This window comes from Mastomys coucha, unplaced genomic scaffold (assembly GCF_008632895.1).
Source record: "Mastomys coucha isolate ucsf_1 unplaced genomic scaffold, UCSF_Mcou_1 pScaffold13, whole genome shotgun sequence".
Taxonomy (NCBI): Eukaryota; Metazoa; Chordata; class Mammalia; order Rodentia; family Muridae; genus Mastomys; species Mastomys coucha.
Window position 1 is genome coordinate 56,351,055 of NW_022196895.1, and position 23,642 is coordinate 56,374,696.

The 23,642-nt window shown below is 52.1% G+C and overlaps 1 protein-coding gene across 4 annotated transcripts in view; it reads right to left on the minus strand.

The window, feature by feature from the left end:
- Positions 1-1,391: 1,391 nt before the first annotated feature.
- The window catches only part of Synpo (synaptopodin), a 54,763-nt gene continuing 32,512 nt past the window's right edge, over positions 1,392-23,642 (minus strand). For 3 of the 4 annotated variants that reach the window (XM_031365770.1, XM_031365769.1, XM_031365771.1), the window contains 2 exons: positions 9,718-12,107; positions 1,392-3,919 (listed from right to left, as the gene is read on the minus strand). In XM_031365770.1, the coding sequence (XP_031221630.1) occupies positions 3,245-3,919; positions 9,718-12,107 (3,065 nt within the window). In that variant the 3' untranslated portion in view covers positions 1,392-3,244. Of the gene's footprint in view, positions 3,920-7,810; positions 12,108-17,175; positions 17,365-23,642 lie in introns of those variants that run through there. The other variant, XM_031365772.1, reaches the window with a different exon arrangement.

Genomic DNA, 23,642 nt, shown 5'->3' on the forward strand with positions numbered 1-23,642 from the left:
ATCAGATTATTTTCCAGAGACAGATCTGCTAATACACTGTGGTTGAAGGAGGCCAGACTAGAGGCTGAGAGACTGTGTGGTAGCCAAGAGTGAGATGGGGTGGCTGGCTAAGGGCAGAGAGAGAAGGGGTGGAGAGGAGCAGGTGATATTGAGGGGCAGTTGGATAATGCTCACAGCTTGGAGAGGGTCTGGAAATGGAAGCTAAGGGGAGGAATAGGCAGGGTCAGATGGTAAGCTCATTCCATCACTGATGAATTAGTCTGAGGTACTGAGCACTGGGCAAGAGGTGAGGAAATCAAACCACCAGCAGGCTGTCAGAGGTTGACTGTACTCAGGGTACAGGACAAGTTCCAGCAGACATTATGATTTATTAGAGCAACACAGTCAATCCCAGGGAGGGGTGGGCAGTGCACGAGCTCCCTGGATCCAGGGTGGCAAGCACCTGACTCCTTCCCCATGCAGATGGTCCCAGTCTGCCTTTCTGACCCCATTTGAGACAGCGTCCTGGGCTCTGCTCCCAACTCAGCTTTCTGCCCTTTGGGTTACTCAGGCCAGTCTGCGCTGGGCCAGCATCTAGAGCAGTGGTTCTCAATCTTCCTAATGCTGCAACCCTTTAAAACAGTTCCTTGTGTTGTGGTGACCCCCACCCTGCAACCATGAAATAATTTTTGCTTCTACTCCATAACTGTAATTTTGCTATTGTTCATTTTGAATTTTGTTAATTGTAATTCTGAATTATAAATATGTTTTCTGATGGTCTTGGGTGACCCCTGTGAAAGGACCAATCGACCCCCTAAAGGTCTGAGACCCACAGGTTGAGAACTGCTGATCTAGAGGGTAGGGCTAAAGGATATCCCCACCTACAAGTGGGAACGCAGTTCCTCTCTCTGGACCAAGGCTGGCTTATGAAGAAAATAGGACCCTGATGATCCTGGTCTCACTATAACTGTCTGAACTCACATGGAACATCTCTTCCTCCCACCCTGGAATCCCGACTTCAGTGAGAAAGTAGTACCAGGCACCTGGATGGATTCTCACTCAGTTTGGTCCTGCCCACTCCAGCAACAGCACCCCGTAGCACTATTCCAAGACGCTATTTAGATCAACCGTCCCATCACTCCGATGGAGATGCAGAGACACAGGGAAGGAATGGCATACTCAGACCCACCTAATCAATGACAGAACCTAGGCTTTGATCCAAGGACTTCTACGGTCCCAAGTTTTTCCGTTTGTACTTATGACTTTATTTCCAAGCTCCAAGTCCATGTGTCTCAGATATTCTGTGGACCGATGCATGGTTGTGAAGAAGGAAAAGGCTTCCTGAAAGACAAAAAAAAAAAAAAAAAAAAAAAAAAAAAAAAAAAACCACCAAAAAACAAAAACGAGCAGGAGGCAGAAGAATGCAGAACGCATTTATTGCTCTGAATTCTACAAGAGGCACGAGGCAGGATACAGGCAAGCTGTCGTGAGTTTTAGAGAACATCTAAGTGAGAAGGCAGTCACTATGACAACTGCAGAAATAGAACTGTAGTTCTCAAAGCTGCCCCTGCTGGATCTCTGAGGAATTGCAGGTGGAAGCTGATCTATGTATGCCACAGCATCAGCTAGACATCTAATAGGGTCTCTTCTCTGAGAGCATCCCTAGCTTGGAACTCCTTAACTACAAGGGATGCTGCACCAGGTAGGAGCTGAGTACTCTCTCATTTTCCAGAGCCTAGTTCCCAACCCATGGGCAATAGGGACCAAGAACACCCCTTTATTCCAATGCACTCCATTCATTCCAACTCTGACTTTATTCCATCCTGACCCTAGCTTCCCCTAGCCTTACTCAGGGGTTCTAGATCACCCAGATAAGTGGATAAATCTACTAATTACCCCAAATAGCATCATCCCTTACCTTTAACAACATCCTGGTATTTCCCCCCACCTACATATATTTGTGCCTCATCTAACTCCAGCACCCCCAGCCCCAGGCTCTGAATTCTGAAGCTGATGTTCTGAACTTCAAGGGATACCATCCATTGACTATGAAAACCACAAAACTCAGCTATTCTTCCCCAAAATACTCTTGGGGACTGGAATCATGAGTCGCTAAGGTTAGGGAAAGAGGCACTTTAAGACCACTGGGTACAGGAATGAGCCAGGCCAGAGTGAGATGTAAAGAAAATGAATATAAGAGTGCCCATTCTTCTGGGCATAGTATAGACACTATGACAGGCCCAAACTGGCATAGCCTCTTGACTTCCCACCCAGGTTTATTTGTCTTGCAACTCAAGCCCTGTGAACTCCCCCCTTCTCCCTCCCTCGATTTCTAATACTGTGGAGTGAATTTCAAGAATCCTCAGAGGTCAGGAATCAGTTCCACCCAATGCGGAAGTCTCCTCTACACCTCCTGGCCATGGCTTGTATATTCTGCAACAAGGACCCCTTTCCAAATAGGTGACACACCCTAGACTAGGGTAGCTGTGTTAGACTGCCATCTTGTCTCTTCCCGGTTTTGAGAAACCTAAAACTAGCCATCAATGAGCCCAGAAAAGCAGGGGGTCTGAGACTCCTGAGATCCATAGTCCCAGGGAACTTTACACTCTGCTCTGCCCTGGCTACAGGGATATTCTAGACACCCTGAGCTGGGGGGTGGGGGGGGTAGCCTGGGGAGAATCTTCCAGCCCCTTCTCCCCAGAGGGGCCCAGCAGGGCACCTTGAGTTTGCCTGGGAGATCTCTTTAAAGGTCACCAGATAAAAATAGAGCTTGTCTGAGAAGAGATGGAAAACAGCTGCTCCCGGGACTTGGTGCCAGGAGCTGACGGTCAAGCCAGGGCCTGGGCATGGGTCATGGCCTAGGTTCTTTTCAACACACACTTCATTTGCCAGGCTGCGGAGAACAGTGTCGGAGGAAAGACCATGGAAGTCTGGCATGCTGAAGGTCAATGGCTGTGTGCTTAGCGGCCTCCCCCAAGGCACGGGCGTGTATGGAAGGGAAGGGAAGATGTCTGGAGACTGCATTGGCCAAAGCTAAGGGTCAAAGACAAGCGGCTCTTCCTCAGAGCCATACAAATAAAGGACAAAGCCAAGGGCTACAACCCAAGTTTGACTGACAGGCCCCCAAGCCCCAGAGCTCTCCTTCCCTGACCCCCTTTTCTCTAGAGCTGTCCAATGAGGTCAGACCCTTTGGATCTCGGTGCTGGGGTGCCCCCCTAGCTTAGCGCCTCTTCCGGCTCGACCCTCCCGGGGCGGAGATGGAAGTTTAGGTGGTGCAGGAGGCCTCGGTGGGGAGACTACCCCGCTTGAGCCTCAGGCTGCCATTCCAGCCCCGAGGACAGATGTTGTAGCCGAGGATGCCGGGCGACTTAAGCCCAGAGTCCTCAGAGTCGAGAGACACGTCGGAGTCTGTGGGTGATCGGCGGTAGGGAAAAGGCCTGGACGCACCGGGGACGCACTGAGGACTCCGGGGACTAGCGCAGGACGAAGGCCCGACGGGCAGCGGGCTCTTCGGGATGGGAGAGAAAGTGGCTCCGCGGAAGTTGCCTGCTGGGCGGGCTGGCTGCGGAGAGCGCATGCGCACCGGCGGCGGCGGTGGCGGCGGCCCCTGCGGCGGGGAAAAGGGCCGCAGGGTCTCTGCCGGCGCTGGCCGCGGGGAGGCGCTCTTGCGCCGGGCCGCGTTGATGATGTTGCGCGCCAGAAGCGCCTGCAGCTGGCGGCTCGGGGGCCGCACCTCGCTCTCCGATCGCAGCGGGGACACGGAGCGCTCGCTCCACGAGGGGGACATTGGTGGAGGCGGCGGCAGCGGCGGAGGGCTGCTCATGCTGCTCCCGCGGCCCAGCTCCCACGGCCCCGGGCTTACCCAGCCGTCCAGGCTGCTAGGGGGCCGGGAAGCGCCTGGTGTCCAGGGCGGGGACGTGGGCAAGCTCTCCGGGCGGTCCTAGGGAGAGAGCAGAGAGGACGGGGAAGGTTTAGTGTCAGGTCCCCCAGAGTGAGGGTTTTGGAAAGGATCGAGTGTGGTTGTCCATCATTTGGAGATAGGAAAGGAACCCAACAAAGGTAGGTAGTGCCTAAAGTTGGCTCAACTCAATGCAGAAGCTTGCTTTTTTTTTTTTTTTTTTTTTTTTTTTTTTTTTTTTTTTTTTTTTTTTTTCTTTCGAGACAGGGTTTCTCTGTGGAGAGCTGACTGTCCTGGAACTCACTTTGTAGACCAGGCTGGCCTCGAACTCAGAAACCTGCCTGCCTCTGCCTCCCAAGTGCTGGGATTAAAGGCATGCGCCACCACTGCCCAGCATGCAGAAACTTTTAAAGCCTTTGCTATCTGGGGTCAGCCCCTGCTTGCTTTGGAGACAGAAACTTTTAAAAGGAACATAGCGTTCATTAATACGTTTCTTAGAGGGAACTGCTAAACAAAATACCATAAGGAGAGATGGGAAAGACATAGGAAAAAGTTAAGGAATAGGGCTGGCAGGCACACCAAATACAGCCGCAGGGGCGTGGGAGCAAGTCTTTTTAAGTTACTTTTTATGTCTGTTTAGAGTTTTGAACCATACAGTTGTAGTAACTACTTTAAAATGTAGATATCTAACTTAACATTTATATTATATTTATATATATGTATAAGCATTATATATAATGCATCTATATATAAGCATTTTTTGAGAAAGGGTTTCATGCCAATCACTTGGCAGGCAGAGGCAGGGGGTTCTCTGTGATTTCGAAGCCAGCCTGGTCTACAGAGTGAGTTCTAGGACAGCCAGGGCTACACAGAGAAAGGCTCTCCCTCCCACCCCCCCAAGATTTATTTATTTTATGTATGAGTGCTGTATCTGCATGTACACCTGCATGCTAGAAGAGGGCATTAGATCCCATTATAAACATCTATGAGCCACCATATGGCTGATGGGAATTAACTCTGAACCTCTGAAGAGCAGCTAGTGCTCTTAGCCACTGAGCCATCTCTCCAGGCCCAAGAAACCCTGTCCAAATTTAAAAAAAAAAAAAGCCAAGAAGTATAATTAACAGCCCAGTGTATTCTTTCCCCGCCCACCAGTGTCTGTGTGGTGTGTGTGCGTGTGCATGTGCACATGTGTGTTTCAAACACCACACCATGCTTGAAACAGTCTTGAGGTTGAAAGTGGAAGGCCTTGGAATACAAGCTAAACACACACCTTAAACTGCCTAGCTGTTCATCCATATTCCAGCTGTAGTCACTTGGCCTCTTATTGAGTCCATGTTTGCTAGCAATCATGCATCCACCTCAGTCCTAAGCTATGGGGTCCAGTCAGTGACTTCACCCCAAAGTCTAGAATCATCCACAAGATCCATTCTTTGACCCAGACACTCATCTGCCACTTATCCTGTCAACCAGTGGAGAACTTAGTCCCTCCCAATCCAAAGAAACAACAGAAACAGAAGGGTCTATATGCTCCAATCACACCAAGGCAGCTGCCAGATGAGTCCAACCTCAGTATCCTTTCACTAAAAAAGAACATTAGGACATGTCTGGTGGGGTGTAAGGCTGTAGGGGACATCCGAGCTAATGAGGAAGCAAGTTAAGGGTCAGCACAAGGCCTCAGCCCACCTTTATTCCCAGGATCAGGGCTGTATGTGCATATACAAGCCAGAGCCTGGGAGCTGTTCTCTGGGTGTGACACATCCCAGCATGCCAGGTCACCGGAGGGAAGCGAAGGCTTATGGGGAAGAGCTTCAAGGGAAGCCTCTGCCCTAAGGTTAGACAGGAAGGATTAGAGGCCAAGACTGGAATCTCAGCTCCAGAAGCCAATTGCAAGGGCTCAGGTATGTCCCATTATATAATCAGTACCGCCTCGAGCTCATGGCCCAAGCCAGTCAACGCATGTTTTAGTGTTGTCTTAGACAGGGCCTCTCTATGTAGCCCTAGCTGTCCTAGAGCTTGCTTCGGGCCGGCCTCAACTCACAGTGATCTGCCTGCCTCTGCCTCCTGAGTGCTGAGATCAAAGGCATGAGCCACCACCCCTGGCACTAGTTAACGAGGCTGGTGGAGCTGTGAGAACTGTCTAAAAATCTCTTAAAACAACAACAACAACAACAAAAACCTGTCTTTCATGGTCACAGAGGATGGCTGCATATAGCAAATGGAAGGAGTGATCAGACTCAGGCAGGAGTGTGAAGTGACATGGTTCAGGCATAGGCTGAAATGTGGAGGTGAGCCAGGCCCGACCTCATGCTAACTACCGTGTCTCAGGACTGACTGTGTGTAGGGGCAGAGGATGCACAATACAGAAAGGAAGAAGAGAGCAGAGCGGTTCACCTCCAGCCAAAGAGCTGAGGACACTGTGTCTGGCAAACTCCTTGAAAACGCAATGGGTGAAAATTCAGAGAATAGCAGCCAGTCAACCCAGGCTCAAAGCAGGGCCTATGTATGCACTGTGGGATGGGAACAAAAGCTGAGCTGACAATATGGCAGTGTCAGAGGCTATGGAACTCCCAGGGCACCTCCTGCAACCCTGTCATTGAACAGAAGGGGAAACCAGGGCCAGAGACAGGTAGAGGCTGTGCAAAGTCTCCAGGAATCAGCTTTTTCTTCTCCACCAAGGGAGTCAGGCAGTGTTAGTGATGAATGTGGCAAAGAGTCCAATTTAGATAAAATGGAGAGGGGGAGGGAACCAGAGGAACTGGAGAATGAATATTCTGTTGGAAGACATTTCAATCCCACTTATTAAAAGAGGAAGGGGGAAGAGGGAGGGGCAGGCATGGCAGACAAATCAGAGCCAGGCATATTGATGCACATTTTTCATACCAGTTCTTGGGAGAGAGACAGAGGCTCTCTCTGTGAGTTCAAGACAAGCCTGGGGCTGGAGAGATGGCTCAGCAGGTACTCTGACTAAGCACTAAGAGCACTGACTGCTGTTACAAAGGTCCTGAGTTCAAATCCCAGCAACCACATGGTGGCTCACAACCACTTGTAATGAAATCTGATGCCCTCTTCTGTTGGTGTATTTATTTATAATAATAAATAAATCCTTGGGCTGGAGCAAACAGGGACTGAGCAAGTGGGGCCAGTGGGGTCTACTAGAGAGAGGGGGTTGATGGAAAGAGGGGGTTGATGGGAGTGAGCAGAGGTCCTAAAGTAAATTCCCAACAACCAGATGAAGGCTCACAACTATCTGTACAGCTACAGTGTGTACTCATATGCATAAATAAATAAATCTTTTTTAAAAAAAAAAGACTAGCCTGGTCTACCTACCAAGTTCTGGGTCAGCCAGATCTTGTCTCAAAAAATTTAAAAAAAAAAATTAAAAACATAGAAAAATAGAAATAAAGAAACCAAAACAGCGAACCACAGAACAAGGCACAGAACCTCATGATTATAGTCCTACCATTCAGAAGGCTGAGGCAGGAGGATCATCATGAGTTCAAGCCAGGCTCAACTACAGACCCTATTAAATAAATAAATAAGTAAACAAACAAACAAACAAATAAATAAATGGACAAGACAGACAGACGATGGATGGATGGATGGATGGATGGATGGATGGATGGATGGATGGAACCCCAAACCAATTTGGGAAATAGGGCAGTGTGTTTTCTCTATCCTCAACACATCTGGGCCAGACTCAGATGCAGGAAACGAGTAAGGGGAAGAGAGTGCCTTCTTCTCATAGGCAGCACATGGCTGACCACCTAACAGAACCAGACACACAGCAGGCTCAGCAGCACACAGGCACAACCTCACTTCCATCCACGCACAGCAGCTGAGCAGTTCCACTTCGCTTCCAGGCTTGAATCAGGGAGGGGAGAGGGAGCCCCAGCTCGGGGCAGCAACAGCGCAGAAGAAAGAAGCAAGACAGATTTGAGACAGAGTGTATTGAGAACAGGAGGCAGGACCAAAGAGTTCAGCCTCTAGGCAGGAGCTACAGGATGGAGGATGGGCCCCCTCTCCACTGCCAACCCTCCTGCCCCAGAGGCAAAAGAGCAGGGTCTACTAGAGGCTGACTCTGTTCCGGGAAGACCTGGCCTGAAGGAATCAGGCTCACTCAGCATCCCCATGCATCCCCCTCTTCTGTGTGGATGAGCTCACTGACAAGGCACCCCTGTTCCCATGGAGACAAGCCTAAAGCTCAAACTGCGCACTCAGCCCGGTACAGGCACCGCCCCCACCACCCCTGCCCCTCTGGGATCCCAGAAATAGGGCTGGGAAAGAGGAAGTGGGTGGTCCTGGCCTCAAATCTTGGGAAGATTCCATCTAAATGTGTCTGTCTTCTTGTATCTGTATTCTCACCCCCCTCCCCCAAAAGGCTAGTTTGGGGAAGGTGCGGGAGGTGGCTATACGGCTCAAAGGGAGGCAGAGAGTGGGAGATCTTAGGCTACCTGACTTCCTACCCTCTATATAAATGGGGAAACTGAGGTTGAGACCCAAGGTGCACATTCAGTCTGTTAGAACCCAGATCTAAGTCCAAGGGTTTTCTGTCCCTCTTCTGAGCTACTTTGCCACGTCCCCACTGTCACCAGCGGGTCTCAAGCTTAAGCTGGCCCAGACCGGCTTCGGACTGTAGCCTGCTGCAGCAGCTCCTCCCAACCCTACCTCCCCAGGCCTCTCTTAAGAAAAGCTACCTCCTCTGTCCCTCACTAGCAGCCCGTCCGTCCACTTTCTTTCTGACAGTTTCCTTGCTTCTGAGAAGCCTGGATCCCACTGTGCCAGCCTGCTCTCTCAGTCTTCAGTGACTATCACAACCAGAAGACCCTGTGTACAGAGAAAAACTAAGGCCTAAAAAGGAGAAGTGAATTGGCCAAAGCTCCCCCAGCCAATGGGAGGAGGTCTGGGTGACTCTAGGACATTCCTCTGTTGTCTGTCCCTGGACCTTGAGCCTTTGCATCGAGGTGGCTTTTTTTTCAGTCAGGGAGATCTTGCCTGAGGTCAGTGTCACTAAAGGGTCACTCTCCTAGCAGCATATCCACATCCGCCTAGCTTTCTAAAGGACACTCCTCTCAGGGATCCCTGGGGATGTCCCTCACCCCACAACAGTGAGGGCAAGGCAGTTAGGAGCAGAACTGAGGGCTGGGCCCAGGCGACTCCCTCCCTGGGGAGAGTCAGGTCGTGGAGAGGGCCCGGGGGCAGCGGAGTCTCAGGAAGCAGGAGAACAAGCATCAGAAAGGAGTGGTGGTTTAAGTCCACAGGCGGCAGAGGACTCAGGAGAGGAGGTGGAGCCAGGCAAAGCTCTCTGAGGCAGGAGAGAGGACGTGTCCAGAAGGCAGAGGGGGAAGAAACACCCTGTGAAGATGAGAAGCCAGAAGCAGGAAGCCAGAGGCCAGGAGCCTGAGCCCTAGAAGTAAGGCACACCCAGAGCTTGCAGATTTGCAGGTGTCAGAAAGGCTGTCTGTTCCAGAAGTCCCCATGAGGACACCTCTGGCCCTGCTCCAAGCAAGACACTGCCATCAGACTCCCATCCCTGAAGCCTGTGTGGCCAGGGAAAGACTCTGCTCATCCGGACCCTCTGAGGGTTTTCTTTCTCCGAGATTCCCCTCATCACCCTAACAAGGCGTCTAAGCCCCTCTGTCTACAGCTCGGAGTGGGGAGATGGTCCAACCACAATCACATAGCTATCTGGTGTCAATGCCAGACCTTGAACCCTGGACGTCCATCTTCCGCACTAAGCCCTGAGCTATATCCTGCCACATCTTCTCTCTGGGCCCCCGAGAAGGGGACAAGACAGGCACTGGGATGTGTTACTTGAAGCAGAAGGAAGGCTTCCACACCTGGGCCTCGATCCCAGCATTCCGGGTTGAGAAGGAAGGCCTGGGGGCCTGCTTGGCTCGAGGAGACCACGCCCTGGAGGGAGACACGGGGGAGATATCACTGCTGTAGGTGGGGCTCACGGCAGTGGGCTGGAGGCTGTCCTGGACTGGGGCAGTGTAGAGGCCTGGGGAGGAGCGGGAAGGCCGAGGCAGAGCAGGAGACAGTGGGAGGCCTGCTCTGGGCAGGTTGGGCACCAGGTCCAGGGAACTAGGCTTGGCCGGGGAGGCAGCACGAGGTGAGACAGTGCGTGACGGAGTGCGTGAGGAGGTGGTGCGAGATGAGGCTTTGGCAGGTTCCTTGACAGGCGACAGGGCATAGAGCGAAGGCCTCATCTGGTATGGCTGCTGCTTGGTAGGCTCAGGGCGCAGGACTCCATTCTCTGGCAGATAGCCGTGGTAGAGAGAGGCAGGCGGAGTCCGCGCTGGGCTTAAGGATGCCACTCGGAAGCCCCCAGGGGCATTAGTGGTGTACTTCCAGGATGAAGGCAGGGACATAGTAGGTGAAGGGCAGCGGGCCAATTCTGCATGGCCTGCATGGCCTGAAGACTCTATAACGTACTTCTCCATCCGTGACTGGCGGCGGGCATAGAGCTCAGCCCCCTTCCCTGAGGCCTCTGAGAGATTCTGGTTGGGTTTGGGCTTCGGCTTGGCCTGGATACGGGGTGATTTGAGGCAGGAGGCCCACTCGGGTACAGTCTCCTCAGCTGCCGAAGGGCTGGCCCTGTCCCGAGCTATTGGCTCCTGCTGGAAGTTGGAGGCCTCAGCTCCCAGGGCAAAGGGCTCTTCTTCCATGCCCACCTCCCCGTGGTCTCTCTGCCTCCGCTTCTCATCAGCTGTCTGCACTAGGTCCAGCAAATCTGGATTCGGAGTCACCTTGGGCTTCTCCACAAAAGTGAACATGGATTTCCGGCTGCCTCGACGGGCCATAGATTCTTCCAAAATCCCTGTCTTGTTGGCAGGGACTACCTGACCCTTCAAATGGGAAGGCTTGGGGTCAGAGCTGGGGTACAGAGTGGAGTAAGAGGGGGGAGACCTAACCCGAGAAGCCACAGGGGCTGTTGACAAAGTCTCCGCATAGGTGGGGGGTGGGGTGAAGTGTCCTAAGGGGCGTCTCTCTACGACTGGGCTTCGCTGCCCAACCAGCCTCCTTTCCACCATGGGACTGTGGGACATTATGTGCCTCTGTGGCTGGGGACTCCTATCCGCCATACTGCTAGCCTGGGGTGCCCAGGCCTTCTCCCCAAAATGTCGTCTTCCCATCATGGGGCTTTGCTCTATCTGGCTGGTAGTCCCTGGCAACTGCATCCCAAAAGGCCTGGCGGTCCTGTTGACCACAGATGCAGGCTTGGCTAGAGTGAGATGCACTTCACTGTACACTTTAGTGGGCGTGGTGACAGCTGCATGTCCAGACACCTCCTGTTCTGCTGGTGCCACCGGGGAGCTGGGCTGCATGTCAATGAGCAGGGAGCTGGACATGAGATCTGCGGCGGGTGGCCCAGAGCTGGTGAGGGAAGTGGCTTCTCTAGAGAAGGTGCTGGCGGCAGAGGATGGAGCCGACACCTTGTCAATCAGGAGAATGCTGGATCTCACCTCCTCTGCTGGCACCGGGGGCTGCCCATCATCCGCACACGGAGTGCTGGGTTTGGAATCAAGTGTGCCGTTCGGGGAACACTGTGCCTCGGATGAATTCTGTGGGACGGGAGTGATGGTGGCTGGAGGGTTCTGATTGACATCAGCCGTGGGCTGGTTGTGGTGACTGTTGGAGGCTGGTGTGGTGAGCGTGGCATTGGGCGAGGATGGGTTCTGGTTGATATCTGCAGCTGGACTGGGTACTTCAGTGTCGGGAGGGTTTGGTGTGGAGTGCTGGGTCTCTCGGCTCTGGGACAGGTGTAGCCCATTGGCAGTCAGCAGGGCTGCATTCTCCTTTAAGTAAACTACCAAGGGCACTTCTTCCTCCTCACTGGCAACCTTCTCCAGGTGCCGCAGCAGACTGGCTTCCTCTGAGTATCCCTCCATGATGTGGCCAGGGACCCCTCTGCTGGGGTTCTGGGGGTTGGTGTGCTTTGGAGAGCCCGACTTTGATGGAGACGAAGGATTCACACTATGCCCTGGGGCATGGCCTATGGGGCTCGAAGGATGCCCCGTTTGGAGGGCCTCTTGGTTGAGCTTTGGTGATCTCTGGCCTCGGCTCTCCAAGGTGAACTCGTTTACCCTCTGCCTGCGCCTGTTGAAGAGCTGGACCCCCCGGGAGTTGGAGCTGGGAGGCGTGGTCAGCTGGGCTGCAATCTGCTGGCTCCTTGCCTTGGCCTCCTTCAGATCCTTCTCAGTGAAGCTAGTGCTCCGGCCCAGTGCTGCAGAGAGGACACAGGCCTGGTTAGCGAATGGACGTACAGACAGACAGTCAGTCACTCTGTCCTCCCACACCTCTTTGAAATCTGATCTTTACTAGGTTTCCTAGAATCAGAGGTCATGAAGATTCAATGGTGAAGCTGACTGGCTGTCCAGGATAGCCTGTCCATCTCTTTGGATTGCTCTGGAAGGTTGCAATACAGTGAAATACTCCAAATGAGTCATGCCTCTCTAACTACATCTCCCATGGTCCCTCTGCCCACTGGCGGCTCTCACCCCCGAGAGTGTTTCACATCAATTCTGTCTCTCTTCTACACTAAAGAAGGGGACGAGGAAGGAAGGCAAGGAGGGCTATGGAAGGCACTGTACGTGCTGGGATTATCCTTTTCCCTGACAGCACGGCCTCCCCGGAGGGGCCTTCCAGTCTCCTATCCTATCCTATCTCTGCTTTTCCAGCATAGCATTCACCACTGCCTGAAATCGAAGCGTTTGCTTATCTCCTGATTGATCATCCATCTCCTCACCTCAAGACAGTTCTGGAGGCCTCACTTGACATGTTCACCTTTCTGACCCCGATCCCAAGAATAGTGTTTGGCCTAAAGATTCCAAGTGTGCAAAGCCCAGGACACCTTATGTATGTATTTCTGAGGGCCTTTTATGCTTTCGAACTGAGAGTTTGGTCATTTAAATGATATTTTATAGAATGGTGCTAATAAGTTGTTTTTTTTTTTAAATAAGGTATTTCAAATTTATCATTATTGGTGCAGGGAAGTATGTACCATTTTACACATGTGGAAGTCGGAGGATAATTTTATCAGGTCTTGTTCTACCTTTACACAGGTTCTGGGAAATCAAACTCAGCCACCAGGCTTGCACGGGAAGCGCCGTTACCTGTTGAGCAGTTTCACCTGACCCTAAGACCTCTTTTTCTGAAAACAAGTTAATATGTAGGGCATGGTAGTACATGCCTGTAATCCCAGCATTTGGAAAGGCAGAGAAAGGAGGATCTCTGTGAGTTCCAGGTCAGCCTTGTCTACATAGCAAGCTCCAGGACAAGCAGAGCTACAATAGAGAGACCCTGTCTCAAAAATAAATAAATAAATAGTTAATATGTTTTATTTCTAAAAAATAAAAACATAAAAAGTAACTACATCCCCACTCCTAATTTTAACACATCACATCAAGAGACCACGCTGCCAGTTTCTTCGACACCCTTCCCCATTTTTTCTCTCATTTTTATCAAGATAATTATTTAAAAATTTGTACATGCTAACATAAGCCAAGTGACACCCTGGGCTAATGTCAATGCCTCCCTCCCCTCACTCCCCCCACCGTGTTCATTCATCTTGTTCTCCCAAATGCACGGAGAGGCAGCCATTGGATGCCTGGAGTGCAGAAGAGAAAACCTGTATGAATAAGTTCAGAGATTCCTGAGGCAAAGGGCAAAGACAGCCACTATACAGTTCTGGTGGCAAAGGCTGAGTCATTCTATAGCTGTGCCCAAGGTCCTTCTGGGGAAAGGATCGGTGGTGGGACATGGCAAGGACAGAGGTCATTGGTCGGCCTCCTATTAAGTGAGGTAATCATTCCTTTCTGTCCACAGTGCCCAGCTGGCACGCACTTGGTGCTCAATGCTCTTGAACAATGAATAAACAAATAGACGCCTGAACAGATGAGTCACAGGCAGCTGGAGGGATCAGCCTATGACCAGGGTCACAGCTTACCCAGTGGCTGAGAAAACCCCTCCCCCACGGTGGGAAGCTAATTAGCTCTTGAGGAATCTGACCCTGCCCTCCCTCCTAACTCACCCTAATTAGCCCTGGCCCTGACAGGCTGATGGGTCTCCAGGGACAGTCTTTCTAGGCATCTTGCCAGCCTGGCTCAGAGTTCGTGGACACTGAGAAATGGACGTGCCTTGATAGAGGAGATTGGTAGTTTGACATTATCCCATTTTATAGATAGGGAAACTGAGATCCAGAGACTTTCCCAGGGCAAAGTCGACAGGCCCCTATGCTGGAGTCAGCAGAGAGGTCCATGGAGGTCAGGTACAATCCTTGCATCGTAGCTTTCTGGCTCCATCCTCCCGTCTACCACAGGGGTAGTAACTTCCCCTTCGTGTACCACAATAGCGCATAGCCTACCCCACCTGTACCCCAATACCTGGTGGTATTTCTCTTCTGCCCCAGTTACTCCCTCTGTAAAACATGAAAACTTTAGCCAGACGACTCCTCTGAGAGAGCTGAAGATGAGATTTCCAGGCACACAGGAAAGTCTTTAGGAAATGTTTGGACCATACAGCGTCTCCCTCCTCTGTTCTGCTTCGTGAAACAGGTCTCCCGGCCCAAAGCCAAGTTCTTTGGCTGGGCTATCCCTAAGATCTTGGCAAGCTCTTATCCCCTCCCAGAGTCATGGGCTCCTTGGCTGAGAAAGGTTTGGGGGTCACCGTGAGATCATGAGTACAAAGGGTCTGTCATCGTCGAGTCCAGGGCAAAGGGCAAAGACAGCTCATGCTATCTCGGGAACAGCAGGCCACTGTGACCCGACTCTGCTCATGGGGCAGACATTACCCAATCTTGATCCTCCAAAGCACATTTCATTCAGGACTTAGTGTGTTTCTGCTCTCCCCTCCCCCCACCACCACCACCCCTAGTCACACCAGCGAACAGCTTTACCTTGCAGCCTGACAGTCCTGCAGAGATTCGCAGGGGGCAAATCCATCCTTTATGACCCAGGACACAAAGGCCGCCAAAGTTGCTTCTGACACACTTGTAGCAGTTGCAGCTAACATTACTCTCACTGTGACCCTGTGGGGCACAATCTACCCCTGTGCACTTTATGTTGATGAGAAAAACCAAAGGCCAGAACAGTAAGGTGAGCTAGCCATCGGCACAGAGCTAGGATCCTGGCTGGCAGGACCCCACAGGGTCAGGCAGATAGAAAGGGATCTAGTGTTTGAACATCCAGGCCACTCCATGTCCCTGCACACTCCTGCTTCCTCCTTACTTTCCTGCTTCAGGACCAGTGCTGTGTGCCCAACCCCCATGTTTCACGGAGACACACTACCCCCCACCCCCACCCCACCAACCCCTTGGCTTCCAATGCCAGTGTGAAAAAAAGGCCCTTGGGGAGAAGGCAGCTTGGGAGGCTCAGAAAACAAAAGGTCACAAAGAGGAGGTGGCCCAGGACCCAGACTGCTGACCTCCAGCCAGGCTGGTCATAGTCTGCCTTGCCCTAGAGGACTCTCCCCCGCTGTGAGCTCAGAACTGCCCCTAAGCTCTAAGAGGAATGGCAGAAAGGACCAGAGGGGAGTGAGCCTCCCTTCTAGTACAGCCCTGCACCCCAGGCCAGCTGCAGTGCACATAAAAGAAATTCAACAGGAGGTTTGGAACCAACCCAGCCAACTACCATGGCAATTTTTTGTCACCCTGCACAAACATGGGGGTGGGGTAGAGCAGGACTTGACCAACCAAAGGTACTCCAGAGTCCCTTGTTACAGGCAGCAGGAGATGTTCCAACTGAAGTCACTTAGGGCAATGTCACCCAGCCAATAGCAGATTTGTCTACGATTGCGCTTCTTGGTTTTAGAGAGATCAGAGGTGAGCCAGGGCCATAGGGACCAGCAGACCTCACGGCCTGGCTGTGGTACGGGGCATGATGCCCTTTCTTCTCGCCTACATCTCTGAAAGCCTACATAGAGCTCTAGACAGCATCTCGGAATACAGGCCTCCGAAGACGGTTGGAGGGTAGACAAAGAGAAGAGCTACCTGGGGTCAGGTAAGACAGGGCAGATCCAGAGTGGAGGAGAGGCTCGAAGACAGAGCATTGCCTCCGGGCGATGGGGATGCCATCCTACAGGCCTCACGTGGCCCACGTACAGCACTGCATGCTCATCAGTTTTTGGTTTTTTCCCCCCCACCCACAAGGCAATCCCAAATGATAATACTGTCGTTGCTCCTTCCCATTCTGTAGATAACAGCCAGGCTCAGAGATGCTGAGCCACCCAGTGCCAAACAACTTTAAGTGGCAGAGCTGGGATTCTGGACTCAGAAAGTCCGACTGGGAAGTGAGATGTCTTAACCACTAGGCTTTCCAGCTCAGAGCTTCAGTGGGAGGGGCATGAAGGAAGCTTTGAGGTTCCTGGAAGATGTCTATAGAGCCCTGTCTCCTCACCCCATCAACAACCCTCGGCTGCTTCCTATCTCTTCTTTCGGGAGGAGAGTTGACGACCTTATTCTCGATAAGGCAGAAATGCATGATAGGGTATGCACTGCTGGTGGTGAGGAAGATCATAAGGCTAGCATCAGTAAATTCCCGGCCCTGCTGTAGCAGGAATAAGCCCTCTCTCCAAGTCCTCATCCTTACTGCTTTCTGGAGACAGCCCCCCCCCCGCCCCGCCATTCTTCCCTTCACTAGGCCTGTCTGAAGAAAGGGAGGGGATCTGAGGCAAGGCAGGAGAGGCCAGAGAGGTCAGGACAGTAAGAATTCAAGGAAATGTTACCCCACACTACTGCCGTCAATGGGAGTGTCCAGGCAAGGCTAGTGGGAAGGATGGGAGCCAGAGGTGGGAACAGAGGTTGACGGGAGGCAGCCCATTGTAGCAGCCTGGGAGCCTTGACAACAGGCTGGGTAAACAGGCTGGGTAAACTGGCCCCCCAGTGGGGTCAGGAAGGACCCAATGTCCCAGCCACTACACAACCTCTGGCTTGGCCAGGGCAGGAAGATGAGGCGGTCTGAGTAATATAATAACCCAGCCACTTTGCCAGCCCAGCCTCACTCACATCCTCCCTGCAGAGAGGGAAGTGACACAGACCCTGAGGGGGGCACCCATGCCAGAAGCATGTGAACAAAGACCAACACATCGCTCTGTAGAATGACCCACACTGGGGGTGGGAAGGGGCATGCAGGGATAGGGGCAGGGATTCCTCGAGCCAGCCAGCTAACGGGCTGACAGAAGTCCCCGTTTGGCTCTTTCCTAGTACAGGGAGAGAAAACAGGCCAGACAGTGGATGCCACATGCCCTGAGTCACACCCCAAACCCCAAAGGCCCCCCTGAGTGCTCAGCTTACTCACTCTGACTGGGTCCTCCCTGCAGCCCAGCTTCCCCAGGATGCTCTGCCGCTGGCCTCTGTTCTCAGAGCCTCTGGGACCGGCAGCCAAGCTCCTGGCCGAGGGAAGAGAGGAAAATCCTGCCTTGACAGTACCCGGAGGAGCTAGATATGACTTCTCTCCTCCACAGATGACTCAGCCCAGCTCTTTATCAGGAAAACGATTCTGCAACCCGCCTTTTAAATGGCCTCTCCACCCCCGGTCTCTCCCCCGCCAATCAACCCACCCCACACAGCCAGATTCACCAGTCCTCCCTCCCAGCCCTATGCTTTTCTCCTGCTCAGAGCCCCCAAAAACCATGGGAGAGCCAGAAGGGTCCTCCTTCCTCATCCAGGCATTCCACGGTCCTGACGGCTAAGCCTGCCTGAGCAGGACTCTCCTTCTCTCTGTGTCCTTAGCAATGGCTGAGAACAACAGCTCCCAGTTCCACTCCTGCCAGTGAGTTCCTGTCAGGAAAACAGGAATGCACAAACCTCTACACTTGGAACCTTCTCCTTCCCATCCTAGGTGTCCCATGCCCCCAGCCTCTTGCCCAATTTGAATGTGGACCAGCCCCGCCCCAAAGACTTCCCTGCTTGTCAGAGTCTGAACCGAACCGCTCAGGGCATAGTGACTTGTGGAGCAGTCACACTTCAGGGAGGGCTTGCTGTCTGCTAGGGACTCTGACAGGACCGCGCGTTTCACTCTCACAGCAATCCTACCAGTGACCTCACCTCTGCCTCAGAGAAGACTCAGCTTGCGGAGGTGCTGTGTCTTGGAAAAGTCACATGGCCAGCTGGGAACCGAGCTGTGGATCACACTCAGGGTGACCCTCCCAATGTTTGTTTCATGACATCCAGGGTCTGGGTCTTCAGCCATCCACATAGCCTGGCCCGAGGGCAGGGCTGCATATGCTTCACACCTGCACTCCTCTCTGCCCACACCTTCTGTGACAATGACAGCTGTCACAGTCCGACTGCTGAGTTCCAGATGCTGAAAATAAAGGCTCAAGGCTTTGTCCTCAAATCCTCACAGCAATTCACCAACGATTGCTTCCGACCTTCTGACGGCCAGCTTAGAAACGAGGAGAAAGGCAACTGAAGGCTAGCTAACACATCCCAGCTTTCACAGTTGCCGAGAGATAGAACGGAGTATGATAGAACCCAAGTATATGCTGGAGCAGTGAGGCTGATCCCCCCGCCTGGGATGCTTCCCTCTTTGGAGCTCCACCTGCAGAGAATATTCAAGCACTCCTCTAAACCCTGCCATTCCATCGAGGAACCGCCCCCCCAGGCTCAGTAGCATCCTCTGCTGAGCCAGGCCCAGAGGCCTCCCAGCAGGAAGAGGACTCACAGGAAGCAGATGAGGACTCTACCAGAACTCCTGGTCTCCTCCTCCTGTCGAAAGGGCCAGGCACAGACAGAAGAGAGAAGACTGACCCTTGGCTCAGCTGGCAGCAGTCTCTGCAGGTAAAAGGCGCCCTGCAGACTTCTGGCTGACCAAGGCCTTGCTGCAAGGTCCTGGCAGGACCTGGCTGTCAGAGCATTCCTTTTGCCTGTTCTAGACTGCCTTGGCTAGATCGCTAATGAATACTGGGGAGACAGATCCACGCAGAACACTTGTCTGTCCTGCACAAAGGCCTTGTATACATCCCCTAGCCGCGTGTGAAACAGGGCATGATACCATATGCCTGTAATCTCAGCATTAGAGAGCTGGAGGCAGGAGGAGCAGAAACCCATGATCATGTTTGGCTGGCTCTCCAGCAGGTTTGAAGCCTTGCTGGACTACAGGAGTCTCAGCATGGTGTGTTGCAGGCCTTTAATCCCAGCACTCACGAAGCAAAGACAGAGACAGGGGGGGTCGCTACTGAGTTTCCAGCCAGTCAAGGCTACAGAGTGAGACCTGGTATCAAAAAGCTGATCAATTTCTTAAGAAAAAGAATGGGCTGGGAAAGTGTCTCAAGAGGTTTGCAGGGCTGGCTGCTTTTGCAGAAGACCCGGGTTTGGTTCCCAGCACCCACGTGGTGGCTAACAACCACCTGTAATGCCAACTCCTGAGGATCTAATACTCTCTTCTGGTCTTTGTGGGCACTGTACACACCTGGGGCACAAACATACCCGAAGGCAAAACACCCACACACATAAAATAAAAAGAAATAAAATTTAAAACCCAAACAAAAGAGGGCAGGCATGGCGGCACACGCTTTTTTAATGCTACCCCTAGTGAGCCAGAGCAAGGGAGATCCCTATGAGTTCCAGACCAGCCTGGTCTATGTCCAGTTCCAGGCCAGAGAGACCCCATCTCAAAAAAAAAAAAAAAAAAAAAAGACAAACTATAAAATGGTAACCAGAGATAGACAAGTTCAGGCCTAGGAGGAGAAGAACCTATAAGAGAGGTAAGGCTGACCTGCAGGCTATAAGGTCTTTTGAAGAGTCAGGAGCGTAGGATGGCCCATACACATAACCCCGGAGACACACACAACAGTCCAGAGACATAAAGGCGAACCAGGACAGGAAAGAGAACTGTCATCCAGGGCCTGCCACACTCTGGGCCCTACACAAAGAAGTTGTGCCAAGGTCTGCCTATAGCTTCGCTAAGTGCCTTGATCCCGGGGGCAGAGGGGTCAGTAGTACGGCTCAGTATGTGTGGATTGAAGGACTAGCAAACCCCACATCCAACACATTTGTTCCTTCACTGAGCCTTAGAAGCAAAGTCCAGATTCTTCCGGGTTCTAGACTGGAGTGTGGTTCCTAACAGGTGAGGGGACATGGAGGAAAACCCAGAAAACCCACGGGTGGAACGGGAGATGAAACCTCAAGCTGCCGTGTCAAACCTGAGAAGAAGAATATCCACAAGATACCAAGAGAGCACAGAGCCTGGGAAGGAGGAGATCAGGAAAAAGTGGTCCAAAGGCTTCCTGTAGAGGACAGCATTTGTCTCAGGTTTTTGTAAGAGGAGACGAGGGATGCTCCAAGCGCCAAGGATGGTTTTTAGAGACTAGAAGACTCAAAGGTAGTCTGGCCCTAACCTACCCCCACCCCCCATGGCCCAAAGCAAGAAGGAGAGACGAAGCCGTTGATGAAGGAAAAAAAAAAAAAAGACAGCAGGCTTGCCTGGAGTCCAGTTTGCATGCAGTGAGCTGGGTAGCATTTCACAGGAGCCCGGGAGCTTCGAGGCTCTGCCCTGGGCTACATGCACCGCAGGATCTGCCTGTGGTTATATAACCCGCACCTCTCCGTCCCACTGTCAGCCAGGACCCTCTGCCTCCTCCAATCTGCCATCTGTGTCTGCTGGTTCCTTCATATAGAAGACGCTGCTATGCAGCCAAAAAAAAAAAAAAAAATGAAGGCCAGCCCTGTGGTAAATTCTCCACATTCCTTCCTCTCAGAAAAATAAATAACCCAGGAGAAAAAACACAGGAGGAATGATAGCGACGGCACAAGCATGCTGGCACTCCAGCTACTCACTGCGGTAGACAGCATGGGAACCCAGCTCTGCCCAGTGTCTTTCCTGGGATGGGGCCTGAGGCTGCTTCTCACAGGGGATAGAAGACCAAACTGGGGCTCTGGCTTGGTCGCAGGTGACACAGGTGCTGGGAGTCCCTATGGTATGGCTGGCAGACAGACACACAGACACACACATATACACAAGAGTAGACCATCTGCTTCAGAGCCAACGCTCAGTAACTGAGATGCAGAGGTAGCACTAATGTTTCTAGCACAGCGGCCACCACAGCAAACCTGTCAGGAGCGAGGTGGCTCCCTTCTTTCTCAAGTAGCTGCTAACACACCACATCCATATACCAGGTCTTCCTCCTTTGTGACCATTCTTCCAATATTGTACTTTATCCTCATGAGCTGCAAGTATTCTTCATTTTTAACAATAAAGACATGGAGGCTCTGAAGGGTTGGAGGATTCCCTACAGCATTAGGCCAGAGAGTCAACTGTGGATCTCCAGCACCTGTCTTCACACTCCCATCCTGTCAGCTGACGCCTCCTCCAGGTAGCCCACCCTTCCACCTACTGTGCAACAGGTCGGCAGTCATCCAACCTTAGTGGATCTCTGCATCTCTGAGTGAGTCTCAGCTTCCTCCTTAAGAAAACAAGGCTAAGTAGCTAAGAGTGGTGGCAAACAGGTCTACATAGTAACTCTCTCTCTCTCTCTCTCTCTCTCTCTCTCTCTCTACCTCTTTCTATCTCTCTCTCTGTCTCTCTGTCTCTGTCTCTCTCTGTCTCTCTCTGTCTCTGTCTCTCTGTCTCTGTCTCTGTCTCTCTCTCTCTCTCTCTGTGTGTGTGTGTGTGTGTGTGTGTATAAAACAAGAGTAGACCATCTGCTTCATAGCCACTGCTCAGCAAGTGAGATTCAAAGGTAGCTCAAAGATTTATAACACTGATCACTCCCACAGGAGTTAATTCCAGCCCTTGCCAGCTCTGGAGAGCCTTCCACGGCTGGGGCTGTGGGTCCTCACCCCCTCTTCCTCTTTTCCCCAGCTATCCCCTGCTCAGGCTACAACCAAGTGTAGTCCCACCCCATTTCCACGGCCCAGGGGACCCCAGAAGCAACCCATAGTCAAAGTGCCTTAGCAGAAAAGAACAGTTCACCTGCCAGGCCCACCAAGGGCATGCCCCAGGTCCAAAATCCTAGTGGGGAAGAGGCAGCCTACATAGATTGGTTCTGGCTGGGCATGCAGCCCCAAGAAGGCATCAGGACTCCAGAAAGCTAGAAGAGGCTGGCCTAACCACACATAGTTCAATGCCACTTATCAATTTCCAGGCCTAACTGCATCTCGGACCTAACAGGAATCTTACCAGAGATGCCAAATCAGCCAGTCCTTCCTTCTCATTTCCTCAAACTACAAAGAGCACAGGAGGTCAGGACACTTGATTCCAGTGTCTGTCCTGTTGCATTTGGGTGGCCTTGAGCTAATTCCTGTAGCTAGTTTACCCAGCTCCTCAAACTGGGGCTCAACACAGGGACCAATGCTTGCCAGAGAACAGTGCCTCCCACCTCTGGCAGATGCCAAGTGTTTTGGGTGGGACTCCAGTTCTTAACATCTTCATAGCTATGTAAGTTTCAAACGTGTCCTGGAAAACACACGCCGAGCCTCTGGCCTCAGGTATGTCATATCTTAGGGAGAGGATAATCCAGACAACTTAAAGACACTAAGCCTACATAGTGTAGACTCTTGCATTCGACCAATATTTATTGCACAAATTACGCACTGTCCACAGCCATAAAGAAAAGTAGCAGCCGGGCGGTGGTGGGGCACGCCTTTAATCCCAGCACTTGGGAGGCAGAGGCAGGCGGATTTCTGACTTTGAGGCCAGCCTGGTCTACAGAGTGAGTTCCAGGACAGCCAAGGCTACACAGAGAAACCCTGTCTCGAAAAAAAACAAACAAACAAAAAGAAAGAAAGAAAGAAAGAAAGAAAGAAAGAAAGAAAGAAAGAAAGAAAGAAAAGAAGGAAAAGAAAAGAAAAGAAAAGCAGCACAAAAATGTGTGAATTTTAGTAAGGGGAGAAGATCATGAATACACACGTAATCCTGAACGTGTGGAGAGTGACTTGCAAAGGTAACTACGACAATCAACGTCATTTTCACAGAGAAAGTGCTGCTGGGGGAAGCCAGGGGGAAGGTGGAGGATGGTGAGACATGAGCATCTGGGGTGGGGAGAGCGGCTTGGCGAAGGGGCAGCTCGTGCTAAGGTCCGGAGGCAGGCTATGTCATACGCAAACAAGAAAATTGCCTTTCCCACCAGCCTTCTAAGTTTTTGTCTCTCTGGGACCTCCTCCTTTTCCTTAACGCTGGCCAAGCTCCAGCGGGTGGCAGCACATCTTCCCTTGCACACAGGCCCCCCACGCAGAGGCTCTGCCTGCTTCAAATCTGCATGACATGAGCAACAGAGCCCACCCAGCCGTGCACACAGTAAATAGAGTGGGCAGAACAGACATGTGAGCACCCGCAGGAACTATCCGTGGAAGTGCCCCGTGCTCAAACGGCAGGCTAGCATGGGCACATGTGAAAGGAGTCCATACCTCGTGGGAGCTTATGTGTCCTTCCAGCCCACCTACTCTCTAAGTGACGGAGTTACCAAGCAGTTCTTGCATGGAGGGTGCTCGCTGCGGGAGAATGACCAGTAACGCAACGACATGCTTTCTTGAAATCCATGACTCTCCACTGTCAGTCAGCGCCTCTCTCTTCAGAATGCATTAAGACCTACCACCTGTCCCAGATGACATTGTCCAGAGAATGTCCCCCTTTCCGCCTCTACAACAGCTAAGCCCTATAAAGTACCTGTGCAGCACCGAGGGGGTTAGCAGCCACCATCAGCATCATCGGTGGTCACGGTTGCCCTTGCTTCTTTCCTGGGCAGGGGTCAGAGCAGCTAGAGGAGGAGAAAAGTGACAGCCCCAGCCTGGCTCCCAATGCCACGTAAGGCCTCAGCAAGTTCC